Source organism: Vigna unguiculata, chromosome 4 (assembly GCF_037176805.1).
Source record: "Vigna unguiculata cultivar grain cowpea cultivar isolate G323 ecotype 2 chromosome 4, ASM3717680v1, whole genome shotgun sequence".
Lineage (NCBI taxonomy): Eukaryota > Viridiplantae > Streptophyta > Magnoliopsida > Fabales > Fabaceae > Vigna > Vigna unguiculata.
Window position 1 is genome coordinate 5506193 of NC_140795.1, and position 14917 is coordinate 5521109.

A 14917-nucleotide genomic window follows, 5' to 3' on the forward strand; every position below is an offset into this window, starting at 1 on the left:
CAACGTATCATACCACCCATAAAATTTAATCCCATTTCAAAATATGTATGTCTCAACATGAAGGGAGTTAGAGAATCAAATTTCGCAAAGTGGATTCATTGAGTGCTTCACATTTTGTTAATCAAATCAAATTGTTATTAGAGTAATCAAATTTCGTTAAGCAAACTAAATTGATAAATATTCTAATTGTGCTTGGGTTGAAATTCATTGCCCGAAATATCATTCATTGGATGAATTAATTAAATTCAATAAGTAAATTACTATTTAGTGGACGAAATTAACTTGGAAATTAGTCTTGTACTCTTTAGATGAGATTTGTGGAGAGAATTTTCACGTGTTGGGTGAATTATGCAAAATCAAAAGAATTTGGATAATTAACAACACAAATACAATCCAAAATTTATTATTTTTACTAGGGATGACAATAATGCCTATATTCTCATTCCCATCATTATATTCAACAGGTATGAAAATTTTTGTCTCCAACCTATCTCTACTGGAGATGTATACCAGATCCTAGCTTATACCTTCCCCTTTACTATTACAAATATTAATTAAATAATTATTTTGCAAACAATAAAATTACAATAAAGAAAAGTAGATATTATCAAGTATTCAATATTAAAAGGATACATATTTTCTTTTTTTCACTACCAAAAATTAAGAAAAAAATTGTAATTATATAAATAAATATCAAATAACAATTGAATAAAGATCGAATAATTATATAAAATAGTAAAAAGCGATTAAATGTATGTCTTTAAAATTAGTCGATATAATTTTTTTAGATTACTTAGAAATTTAAAGATGTTTTAGTAATTTAAGATATAAGATGAATATACAAACGAGAAAAGATATTAAAACATATATGAAGACAGAACATAACATATATGTACATTTTTATTCACATCTTCCTACCCAATTTTAAAACAAGTATTATTTATGCATATGTCCATACTTAGTCGATTCACTTTTAATAATTTAAAACTTCCAGCTATGCCCTGAAACCTTTTCATTCAATTCTGCTAAATTTCAATTGCATCCTTATACTTTCTTTTCCACGTCATTTTAGTATAACAATAAAAGTGGGTCGTAATAAATTTTGCTTTTTATAAAACCCTAATATTTATATCTTTAAAATCTAGCATCATCATCATGCGAAACAAAAATCACTTCAACAGTAAACAAATCCACGATATTTTTTGTGTTTTGTTACACATCAATCATACATAAATATTCATGTCACCACACCATGCGTTGCTTCATCTCAAAGTTTTGCTTCATCTCAAAGTTTTGCTCCAAAAGTTTAAGACAACGAGAACCCTAGCACGAGAGAGCATGCAAGAGAAAACCATAACTAGTAAAAAAAAAAATATCAAAAGTGTGGCACACATTGACTCAACACAAAGAAAAAGAGTGAAGAGAAATAACACAGTTGAATACGGTGTATCTATCTATATCTATCTATTTTTTCACAATGTATGAAAAGGAGAACAAAGGCCAAATTCATACATACTATATAAGGAAACTTAGCTTTTTTTTTTTTTTTTTCTAAGTGGCTTTGGGATAACCAAAGATAAGATTGGAAGCACTTTATCCATATACAAATTATTGTGGAAGCTAGTTTTAGGGCAAATGCATGTATCTGAAATTATCAGAACCCGACAAGGTGATCCTAAATGGAGAGTTAGAATGATAAAGAGGGTTAGTGAAGGAAGGGTCATTCTCATACCTAACGTTTCTACAAAACCATTCTTCAATTCACAATGCAAACACACATATTAGTTCCCTTTCTATTATAAAACAATATATAGTATCTTAATACACACTATTTTTTGGAACTATTTAATTCATAGAAATTTGGTAGAGATATTTTTGACTTTCAATATTTTAAAATATCTTAAAACTAGCTATTCCCAATTAAATGTAAAGATATTTTTAAAAAAATATAATTCTGAAATAAATTGAAAAGATTAACACTACTAAAAAAGCTCATATTTCCTGTCAATTTTGTTTTAATTTTTTTCGTAAGAAATACTTACAAATTTTGTTGAGAAATTTTTTTTGCAAGAAATTGTTACCAATTTTCTTGTAAAATATTTTGTATAAAACACTTTTCGCAACAAATTTTATAAAAAATACTTGCAAATTTTATAATTTTGTAGGAAATGATTACCCACGAAGAAATTACATGCCAATTAAAATTCTTAACAAAAATGATAAAAAAAGTCTTTTCTTGCAAATTTTTTTAACAAATTTACAAGAAAAATGATATATAATATGAAAATTTTTAGTAGTGTAAAATGCAGATTATGTGGTATATAAGTTTCTCTAACTTTTAACTTCCTCATGCGGTTGAACAGTCCTCAAGGTTTTACTTCATTATTATACATTTCGATTTGTGAGGAGAAAAACAAAATACGGAAGTGACAAATGGAAAAAGGTGAAAATATAAATTATTTGATTTAAGACAAATAGATAAATGAATGAAATGGAAATACGGAATTTTTATGAGACATCAAAGAAAGAAATAATGTAAAAGGTAATTTTTTGAGATTTTTTTATTATTTAAAAATGTGTATTATAAAATACTGATATTTAATTTTGTTATTTGTATTATTATTTATTATTTATTAATATTGATATTGATATTATTTATTTCATTATAAATATTTTTATTTATTGATTGATTTTTTTTATTATTATTGCATTTATTTGGTATAACAAGAAGAAAATTTAAAGAAAACAATTATTGCCTAATGGTCTACGTAGTCCCTTTTGTGAATGTAATTTAACATTATAGGATTTTTAATGAGAAATATTTGTGTTTCTTAAGGACTAGTTTTTTTTTTTCTTTTTTTGTCAATAAATATGTGAGTTTATTTGAAAAGTAAGAATTAAATTTAATTTTTGTTTAAACTTTAATCTATTTATGGTGGTGTTTTAGGTAGAGTATATGTTTTATATAGTTAGTGTAACTAAAATGTTGAACCTAGAGTTGGTGGGTTCTTTATATGGATATAAAGCAAAGAGATAGGGTGAACTTGGTACTATAGGGCGAGAGTAGTAATTTGAAGTGACGAGTAAATTTAGAACAATTTGGGTTGAAATGAGAGATACTAAAACAAAAATAAAGCAAAAGGGTGTAAGTAGTAAATAACAGAGGTGTAGGTAGTGGGAAAAGAATTCCTAACACTGAACTGAAACCTTCCTTCGTCATATATTTTTATTTTTCAATTTTTGTTCTACTATTCTCTAAATTTTTTTTACATTTCTTTCTCTCCTAGAGATTTTGGAGTTTACATGCTTGTGAGATCAATATTATAGTATTAATTTAGAGATGTAGTTTTTTGTCTATATTTATTACCTTCTAGTGTTTTTTTTAATTCTCGTATAATTTAGTTCTATGAAAAGTGCATTCTGATTTTATAAAAGGTTTTTAACAAAGTCCATCTCCTTTTTCTAACATATATAAGACAATATAATAAAAAATATCAAATTTTAGTTGATGTCTTATTAACAATAAATTTTAGTGATAAAAAATTGTTAATCACTATCATAATCAATTTATAAAATAAAAAATTATTGGTTACTAAAATAGTCATTATTATAAATAAAAAAATTTTAAGATTGAGACACTAAAATTTTAGTTATTAAAGGAAATTGATTACTAAAACATTAGTTATTAAGATTTTTGTTATCAAATTTTTAAATAAATTTTTAATTTATCAGTGATCAATTTAACAAGACCAACTATATTTTTTTATTCATAATTAATAATGATTATTTTAATAATTAATAATTTTTATTTTTTTAAATTAATATTTAAATTAGTCATTAAAATTATTAATAAGATTTTAATAAGTAATTAATAAGGTCACTAAAATTGATCGTAATTTGTAGTGGTAGTGACGAAATCTTTAATTTCAGAACAGGAAAAAGAGAAGAAAAAAGTAAAGAAAATAAAAGTGAAAATATATTAGAAGTATAGAGATCTGAGTTAACCAACCGGAAATTGATATATAGACTTAGGAGGACATGTTAATGATTAGACAGGACGTGGAACTAATCTGGTATGGATTAATCCACTGCACCAATTCAAAATTAATGATCTAATTAACCCCATTCAAAATTATATTTTAATTATTATTTCAAGTTTGTGCGATCATGTTGTTAAAAAAAATCATCTTACTATAACGATGCTCTGAAATTTAAATTATCAAATTGTAGTCTTATATTTTATTTTTTATTTTATATATGAATATTTTTATTACGATAAAAAATCTAAACTTAAGTTAGATTTATTAAATGGTTAAAATATTTTTTTTCCCAATTTTTGTAAAGTTTTTTCAAATAAATTCTAATTTTAGTTGTGTTCAAATATGTCTCAATTTTCGTCAATTTAGTTCGATTGGGTCCTTTTTGCTAACACCGTTTAAGTCATTAACGGCCATGAACGGTTACTGTCACGTGTCACTTCGTGATATTTTGAATTTTTTATTATTATTCTTTTTATTATTATTATAATTTATTTTAATTCTTTTTAATGTACACGTGTCAACTCAGCGTTCCATGTGTCACTTCGTGATTTTTTTGAATTTTTTTTTTAAATTTTAAATGTCTACGTATCAACTTAGTAGCGTGTCACGTGTCAAAGTCAATGTTCTATATTCAATTTGGTCCCTATAGAACATTAACTTTGACATGTGACACAGTACTGGGTTAACACATGGATATTTTAAAAAATTAAAAAAATATAAAAAAAATTAAAAAAAATTAAAATAATTAAAAAAACTACGAAGTGACACATGGTAGTCACTATTCATGGCCGTTAATGATTTAAACGGTGTTAGCAAAAAAGGACCCAATTGAAAAAAATTGATTAAAATTGAGACTTATTTGAACACAAAACCAAAATTAGGACTTATTTGAAAAAACTAGACGAAAATTGAGACAAAAGAGGTATTTTAACCTTATTAAATTATGTTAGATATATTTATGAAATATGTTTTTAATATAAATATGACCAATCAATAATTTAATAGTTAAATTATCGATGTATTAATATAGTATCTTAATGAAGCTAATGATCAAATTGATTTTTGCAAAACTAATTAAATTATATAAAAAATGGAGAAATAGAAGATAATAAGAAACACTACTAAAAATTCTTATATTACATGCGATTTGTCTTGCAAATTTGTTAAAAGAATTTGTAAGAAAATATTTTTTTCTGTCATTTTTTAAAAAAATTTATTTAGCAGGTAATTTCTTCGTGGGTAATCATTTCTTACAAAGTTATTAAATTTGTATATATTTCATACAAAATTTGTTGTAGAAAATGTTTTATACAAAATATTTTGCAAGAAAATTGGTAAGAATTTTTTACAAAATTTTTTTCACAACAAAATTTGTAAGTATTTTTTACGAACAAAATTTCAAAATAAAATTGGTAGGAAATATGAGTTTTTTAGTAGTGAAATGAGAGGTGGAAATAATTTTATACACGTATATGTGTTAGGAATCCAAGTGTGAGTCTAAGTCCCACATTGGTTAGAAATGAGAAAGTGGAGCACTATATAAGAATAAAGACCCATAAACCCATTGCCTTAAGGTTTTGGGTTCAGAGTGGTGTCAATGTCTTATGTGGTTCAGGTCTCATTAGTGTGTTGTATCTCCCCAGTAAAACCCCCTTTGTAAAACCTAACAAGTGGTATCAGAGCCTATGGTTAAAAACCGACAAAACCTAACAATATGATTATTATATTAAAGTATGGTTCATTAATTTGTCCAATTTTGAAAATAGTAGGACAAAAACTTTATAACTCACACATCACATTCATCCACTCTTTTTCAACTTCAAGACAACTTTCTATAAACTGTATTCTCCATACAGGAAAATTTTCTTATGATTTTTAGTAGAGTATTTTTTTTTTCTTAATTGTATTTTTTTATTAATAAAATTCAAACTTCAAAGCTTACTTCAAAAAAATAGTTAAACTATTTAATAACAATATATTCAATATGAATGCTTATGCTGAATAAAAAAATAATAAAAATTAATTTTGAAAAAAGTATTTAAGTGATATTTTTTTTAAATCTTTCTTAAGAATGCTTACTTATATTTAATGTAAAATGTCTGATCAATATTTAAAGTACCTAAGAATCTGAATCTAAGTTTTCTCTTCAAATAAATTCATAAATCACCACCATAGGGCACTATCTATTATAATCCTTGGCATCAATTAACAAATTCATAAAATGTTTGCAATGTCGGTGGCAATAGTTAAAATTGTTAAAAAGTATATAAAGTTATTTTCTGCAATTAGATTTCTTAATCAAAATTTAAGACTTAATTTCTGGTTTTTGCATAGAGTTGTAATTGGAAGAAGTTAGTGTTTTTGTGGCTCTGACTTTTGCGTTTGGCTTCTTCCGAAGCAAAAAGTTAAAGTGTTTCCAATGATTTTCATTTGTTTTCCTTAATAATCCTTGTAAGTACCAATTAGGAGCCTGATATGCATAATTCTGCAAACCATTACTTTCTTCCAAATAAGTTAATATTCCAATTTATTGGGGAAAATTACTAATTTCAGTCCTATTACCCTAATTGAATTTCACATGAAACGAAACAAAAGTTTGGTCCTGACTAATAACCTCGTAAAAGTAATCATCCTTGAAAAGATTAATTATATGTTTACAAAAATGATTTATGAGATAAGTTTTGTAATTATATATATATATATATATATATATATATATATATATATATATATATATATATATATATATTATATATATATATTATAAATTTTGTTTTATTTTTAATAGATACAAATTTTTTTGTTAAATATATTTTAAACGCGTATAATAATATTTGAATTGTTTATATAGTTTAACATATTTTTGTTTCGATATGAACTAATAAATTATCATGAAATTCATTTGAAACATTAAATAATTAGTAAAATTTGGTTAAAATGACTAAATTCACACTCTTTTTTTTAAAGTTTGATGACTAAATTAGGACAAAGTTGCGGAAGTTTAACACATTTTTGCTTCAATGTTAGTTAAGAAACTATCTTGAAACTCATTTGAAACACTAAATAAATTTAACAAAATTTGATTAAAATAACTAAATTCAGATTATTCTAAAATTGGAAAACTAAATTGGAACAAAGTTGCAAAGAAAGACTTATTCTAATTTTCATTACAAATTAAGAAACTAAAAATATATTTAATTCTCAAATTTTTAATATATTCTTCTCATGCTAAGAAATATATATTTTGAATAAAACTAAACATTAATAATTATCCGATATCAATAATATGACAAGTCTAACAAACAAATCTCATTATAATATTTAGATCATACTAAAAATACTTTAAATCTAATTCAAGTTTACAAAATCAATGTATAAAATAAGATTCACAATTATTTATTATGAAAATTTTTACTTTATATCCCATCAAATCCTGAATAGTTGATAAACATGAAAAATCAAAACAAAAAGAACGACCACAAAAAGTTGCTACTATAAAAAATTACTATTATGATATATAAAACTGTCAAAGCATGCAACTTTGGAAAACCAAAACATCCATTCAGTGTACTAAACATTAACTTAATTTAATTAATGTACATGTATAATAATAGTAATAAATAAGAACACTAATCCCTGAGTTTCTTTGATGATTACAACATCCATTACTATATATTACCCTAAATTAACTGCATATAGTTTGAACTTTATTTAGAATCCCCATAGGCCACTAGTATACACATGTCCTAAAGAAGGTGATGAATATTCCTGGTTCCCCAATGATCTGTGAAACATTTCATCATTGTACATGAGAGAGGACATGTCAGCATCAAAGTCTTTATGAGTTCTTGATCCATGGTTTTCCATCACCATCCCCACCATGGACTGTTCCTCATCCATGAAATGGTTTGAGCAGTGTGATTGGTGGGGCACACCCCAAGAGGCAGGGGAAACATCAAAGGGGTTTGAAGAATATGAAGATGAAGAAGCCATCATCAGAGTTTCTAAGCTTTCAACCATGTTTTCATCATGTGATGATGATTCCCCCAAAACAGCTTTTGCTTCACTGCTGTTGAATGGAGAAGAATCCATCAGTGAAGGCATGTCCTTCCCGAACGAACCGAACCGAACCAAACCAGAAATCTGCATTTTCTTCCCACAGTTTGTCTTCTCAAAAATCCTGCAGATGGCCCAATCATTCTGAAAACAAACAAACAAAAACCATTAGAGAAATGGTTTAGAACAAGCTGAACCAGAAAAAAAAAACCAACTTTAATTACCATGGCCTTTTTGTGTGGATTGTGCATAGAATGATCATCTTCTAATCTGTATTCATGCATGACCCAGTTGGTTTTTTCACCACTCGGAGCTCTTCCTTTGTAGAAAACCAGAGTTTTCTTCATCCCAATAAGCGTCTTTGCCTTGTATATCTCTTTGTCTTTGCCCGTGGCCTTCCAGTAACCAGCACCAGTGGCTCTATTAGTCCTTTGCCCAGTTGGGTATTTTCTGTCCCTCACAGAGAAAAAATACCACTCCTTTTCACCCATTTTCGCCATACCTTCATTCAAAAAAACCCACCACAAAAGTAAGATCATAACCGTAATTGAGAACGAAGAAGAACCCCACAAGAGGATCAAAAAGGTTGGTTACTCACAAGGCAAATCCCATGGCTCACACTTGTTCAAATCAGCCTCTCCAATGGCCCTAGAGCAGAAGCAGTTGTCAAGAACCTTCTGCGAGAGGTAATGGGTGATGAGTTCTTCATCTGTGGGGTGGAACCTGAACCCTGGTGGCAAATCAAACGCTTCTTCCTCTGCCACTGCCACTGCCACTGCCATTGTCTCTCTCTGGCTATAATACTTCTCCATTGCATCCATCAAACACTTTCCAAAGTCCTGCGTTTCATCACAAAAAAACAAACAAACTCATCAGTTTCTGTTGACACACACACAAAGATCAGAACCGCTTCTGATGATCCTGAGTATGAACAAAAGCGACCAACCTGGCACAGGAATGGCTAAGGATGATTTTTGCTGAGAATGTGTGTGAGTGAAGATATGATGAATAGAGGGAATGAAGTGAAGGGAGAAGAATGTGTAGAATGGTGCTTAGAAAAAGACTGTGTTGGGGGAAACATAACTCCTTAAATAGTGGTTTCTTTTGTGGGTTCAGAGTACCGTGGCTTGCATAACAACTTGTGGGGTGGTTTCATGCTTTTAGATGTGTCGTTTCTCACTTTTTTTGAGGTTATTTTTCTCCTTAATTTGACCAGGAACACCTCACCAACTGAGTCTGCACGCAACTGTTTGATGTCACATTGTTCTCTTCTGATATCATATATCTCTGTAGTGTGGTAGAAGCCAAATCACCATGATAATAATTAATGCATATTAGCAACAGTGAAACACAATTTCATGTCGTTATTCGTATACTTTTTTAATCTTTACTATGATATTCCTCACATGTTCATTATGTTATAAATGTGAACTAGAACTATTTTTTATTCAAAAATTAATCGCTTCTTAATGGAATTTATTTATTTATTTATTTTTTGTAAGACTTCAACTCGAAAGTAATTTTGGTAACGGTTCATAACTTAATGAGTGATTTATACACTGGATCATGTCAAATATATTTAAATAATTTTAATTTTCATATATATCATTCGCAGTTAATTAAGGAATAGTTTTTACAAAAATACCGATCTTATAATATATAAATATTAAATAACAATGCAATTATACATTTTAAATGAATTGTAATAGTTTTCTAAATAGTCTAACTATTTAAAACTATGAGTCTTTTTAGTATTATTTATCCAAAAATACCAATCATTCCCGACTCACGTAAAGATTAGATTATATGTATAACATCTAAAACATAGTTTTATTTATGTTTACACCAATGTCACTTTAATTTATTCAACAATAATAACAATAATTTATAACAATAGTAAAATTTATACATTTTTTAATTACTTTCACACTCTTTTATTTTTCATTCAATCTTCTCCTACTCATCTCTCTCAACGTATGTAACCTTCTTATCTCCCATCTTGATCATGTTATCTGTCTTCATTCAATAGTAATAAATATCAAACATACAAAAAATTTGTCTATTTTTTTCTACTAATTATTATTATGATAACTTTGAGTTATATATATATATATATATATATATATATATATATATATTTCGTTAGTAATATCGATGATAATAAGGTTGATTTATTAACTTAAACTTTATAGTAAAACTTGAAATTAAATAGGTTTTATATTACATAATTGAAATTATTTTGTTTTTGAAGTTGAAATAAAAGAGAAGTAAATATCTCCAACGTGCAAACAATACTTTATATCCAACGTAATAGTGAGATTGGATATTTATCCAAAAGCACACGATCTTTTCGTGAGAAGTAATACGAACAAAACGTTGAGTAACATATATGAACAACTCCATCTTATCCCAAAGAAGTGATCAACTCAAAAGTACATAAATTACGTGAAACCAAAAGAAAAAAAAAAGAAAAGAAAAAGAAATAGCTCTTACTTGCTTTTGGGAACTTTATATTATAAAATAATAAAACTAATGGTATTCAAACATATTTTAATGCAAAACATTTGAGTTGTTATAAAATTATTTACATTCTAATTGAGAAATCACTACTAGGAACTTTTGTGGTTGCCCAATTTGTATAGCTTAGACATTAAGATATTCTCTTCATGTTTATCTAAACCATAAATAACATAACTCAAAGGTGATATACATCCACTACTACCACTACTTTATTTTTTGGAATAAAAGCTTATAATAAATTGTTCAATAAAGGGAAATGAAATGATATTGATTAATGTAGCTTAAATAAAATTCAATTTTCTCATTACTCCAATCACGTCTCTTGTCTTTGTTTTTTCTCTTTTCCTTAATAAAATTGAATTGTACAATTTTTATAAATACTGCTTAAAATCAAGTTAATTATTACATAAAGAAAAAAAAAGATGTTTATTAACCATACTTTAATCTGAAAAAAACAATTGATTTCATTTAACTCTAATTTAATTAACTTAAACAATTACACAATTAAGCTTACTTAAACAACTTTTAGAATTCGATTTAGTTGAACAATAATCCAGTTTAGTTTATATAAATTTTACACCTTGGTTTTCATAAATAAAATTATATTCTCTTTTTTTTTGTTGTAATTTTATCAATTAACTTATAAGACTAAGGCCATGTGAGCTTAAACTCTGATTTTTAACAATATATGCATGACAAATAAATAAATTTCCCATTATTTTATTGTCACTTATTATTTTGTTTGGTGACCGCAACAAAACCTACTACAGTATCAGAAACCAAGACACCAAAAGATTTGTCTCTCTTGTAACGAGGTTTCATTCCCATGAATACATTATTGGAGAAAACTAGATTCTAATGAAGGTGGGTCCAACCATTGTACCTTCCATTATGAAATTCACAATATATATATATTTCTTTTCATGTTGTCTAGATTAAATAACTTTTAAAAAAGTTCATCTTTTTTTAATAATATCATTCCTAAAAAAACCCTTCATTTAATTGTGGTTTTATTTTCTAATATTTGAGGGTAATAAAGAAAATATGTTGAACTTGACAATCATTGATTAAACTTTTTGTGTTTATGAAATGGGTTAGTTTAACATCATAAGTAGGAAGAAAGAATAGAAGTACCAAACAATAGGTTTAGAAGTTCTAAGATGAGGAAAGTGAATGATGTGACATGAATTATGAAACAAAAAATGTTCCCATGGAATTGGGGAAGAGACAATGCATGAATGTGTGGCCAATGCTCATTCCCCTTTATACCTACCCACAACCAATGAACCTAATCTTACTTTACAATCAAACCTTTTTTAAGTCATGCAAATAAAACAAGGATTTGTAACTAAACTATGTAGATTAACACTTTAAGTGGCATCAATTATCTATAATAATATACTAAAATATTATAAAAAAATTAAAGAAAAATAAACAAATATGTATATGAATGTATATATGATGATTGTAGTTGAGAGATTAAGAGGTTGTTAATATATTGGTCTTCTTCGGCCAAACAATTATTGAGAAAATGATGTTACATGCATATGCCTTTGGATTTTGAATGGTGGATTTATGTTCTTGTTATGTTCGAATAATGTGTTTTTTTTTTTTTTTAGGTTTTGACTGAACTACTATAATTTTGCCACTCTTTAGTTTGATTTTTGGTTCTCTATTTTATATTCATGATTTAAATTCAATCTTTGAATTTGCATGTGTTATTTCTTTCTGAGTCAATTGAATCTAAAACTGACATATTTATTTAAGTAACTACGAAGAAATAATTTAGTGAATTAAATAAATGAATGTTTGTGTACTTTCGGATTAAAGAAGAAAAAAATATGTACGTTTTTAGAATTTGAATGCTAACGATCTCAAGAAAAAAAAAATAGGAGACCAAAATATCGAATAAAAAATATGCAAGAAAGGCCAAGAATTAGGGTTTCTTTTATTCACCGTATTACGATATGTTAAATACAAAATAAATTTTAGCCATTTATTTAGAAATTTTGTTTAAATAAATGTATAGGTAATCTTATAAGTTTCAAAATGTTGATAAAGTAATTTGAACTTTCATGTCCTTAATTTATTGAGTGATCAAAATACTTCAACATTGTGTAAATAAATTTTAAAAAATGTAAATGACTTTAGATCAAGGAAAAGTTTGGTCTTAATAAATTCTATTTTCCTTTTTCATTATAAATTGATTTACTGTTATTTTATTAAAAATCCCACTAATTAAAAAATAATTAATAATAAAGCAATGTTAGCATTTCTAATTTTGATTTATTATTTTAAACTCTTCGTATCCTTAGTTCACTGTATCTATTTGTGAGTAGATATGATTTAACTTAATTGAGAATTGTTTCTTCTATCAATTAGTTCAATTTTTTATTTGTCTTTTACATTTTGAAGATATTTTATTAGGTTTATAGAGGTTTATTTTCTTTATTACTGTCAATTTTTAAGAGGTTTTTTTAGGAAGAAACTAGTCTTATATCAATGGGTACGCACGTTTTTTTTTTTCGGTTACATTTGACATGTTATTGGTCAGGAGTAAGATAGTTTAACAAAAGTTCTTTCTTTTTTTTTTTTTTTTACTTTGACAAACTACCTGTAATAGGTAAAAAGGTACTATTTTATTATTTTATTTTAATTAAAAAATAAATAATTAATCTATTTTAATTTTATTTATGAAAATTTTGTTAAGTTTGTCAAAAACAAAGTTTTTTATCGGTTATTATAGTAATGAGAAGTTCAATTTATTATGTTATTATTAAAAACATTATTTATATTTTTATCCATAACAATTATCTCCATATATGTATATTAGAATCTCCATTCTGAATAGATCACAAATCTTCTATCGTAAGGTTAGTGTGAGCGTTTCTCTTTCCAACAATCAAATCTAATTTTCTTGTCATTATTTTAATATTGGTACGTCGAATAAGATGTCACATTATTATTAATAATTATTATTTATTTAAGGTAAGTTGTTATTTTATTGATATTGGATAATATTATATTACATGTTTTATCACATAGATCCAAAAGAGCATTTAGAATTTCCAAGGAATACACACTCTCGTATACTTATACTCACTTTTATCAAAAATTATGATTTTTTGCTAATTTGAGCGGAGAAAAGTCTTTTGGTAGTTGATCTTTTCCTTTGAAGTAACAAGAGATTCCATTCTAGCATTAGAAGCATTCAAGTCACTACTTGAATCTTGTCACCAGAGGCGGAGCTTATAAGGAGCAGGCGGGGGCCACGGCCCCCCCCAAACTTTTTCAATTTTTTTTTCAATTTTTTTAAATTATATGTATTTTTTTTAAAATTCTGTATATTTTTAAATTATTTAAATTAAATATATCTTTTAAAATTAGATAGTATTACATTGAAAAATTAATGAAAATTAAATTAATTATTATTTTTATTTCTTTTATAAAGTATAATATTTAATGTTAATAAATAAAAAAATATAAAATTAAATATAATAAATCAAAACAATTATTAAGATAATTTTTATTTTTTCTTTTTATTATTTTTTGAGTTTTTCATATGTTGTAGTCATCTCTCACTTTTACCTAATTTCTTTTGTTACCAAAGAAAAAAAAAAAAGTTAAATAGAAACTCATTATTTTTGTTCTCATTCTTTATATCTTTTCTTCCATTTTTAAAGAAAAAAATTTGTGTCACTTGACAGTGAAATACTTGTTTAATATTTAACACTATTTTTTATCTCATGACATTTTGTATATTAGTTTTTATGAATATAGAAGAGTAAATAATGTATTATGTGATTTTTTATAAACAATTTTTAAGTGGACTTGATTATCATAATTTTTTGTTGTCTCTTAATTTTTTATTAGATTATGATAAATTATTTGCTAGTCTTAAACTTATTTTTTAAATAGGTATATTGATGAAAAACAAAAGAATAAATCTATTTTTTAAAATTGATAAAAGAGGAGTGAAGATCAAAATAGGACAATATAGTTGGTCACCGCATAACAATGAAATAAAATGTTTGTGATGACTTTTGTATCGATATGTGCACATTAGTAAAATAGAAAATGAATATTTGTAGATAATATGGTTATTTATATTGAAAAAAAAAGTGAAAAATTTAGTTATGATTGAATAATTTGATAAGTTCAAGAATATGAAAAAATAATGGATAATTATTCGTATATGTGTAGTTTCTTTTATAGTTATAACTATACTAAATTATCTATTTATTTTTTTATTGAATTAGTAATAGTAATGTTAAATATATAAATTTTAAGTATATTATTTT

General features: G+C 25.8%; 1 protein-coding gene across 1 annotated transcript; it reads right to left on the bottom strand.

The window, feature by feature from the left end:
* Positions 1-7606: 7606 nt before the first annotated feature.
* LOC114181690 (NAC domain-containing protein 79-like) lies at positions 7607-9187 on the bottom strand. Its single transcript, XM_028068213.2, has 4 exons — positions 9043-9187; positions 8695-8935; positions 8321-8598; positions 7607-8240 (listed from the first exon to the last, which is right to left on the bottom strand). Exons 2-4 carry the CDS (start codon positions 8915-8917, stop codon positions 7752-7754), a joined length of 990 nt encoding a protein of 329 aa, XP_027924014.1. The 5' UTR covers positions 8918-8935; positions 9043-9187; the 3' UTR covers positions 7607-7751.
* Between the last annotated feature and the right edge of the window lie 5730 nt (positions 9188-14917).

Excerpts from the sequence above, each read along its gene's own strand:
- LOC114181690 (XM_028068213.2), bottom strand. The coding sequence starts at position 8,917 with ATGGATGCAATGGAGAAGTATTATAGCCAGAGAGAGACAATGGCAGTG. Across the intron at positions 8,599-8,694 it reads TGAGCCATGGGATTTGCCTT|GTATGGCGAAAATGGGTGAA; the intron begins GTGAGTAACCAA and ends TTTTGAATGAAG. Across the intron at positions 8,241-8,320 it reads ATCCACACAAAAAGGCCATG|AATGATTGGGCCATCTGCAG; the intron begins GTAATTAAAGTT and ends GTTTGTTTTCAG.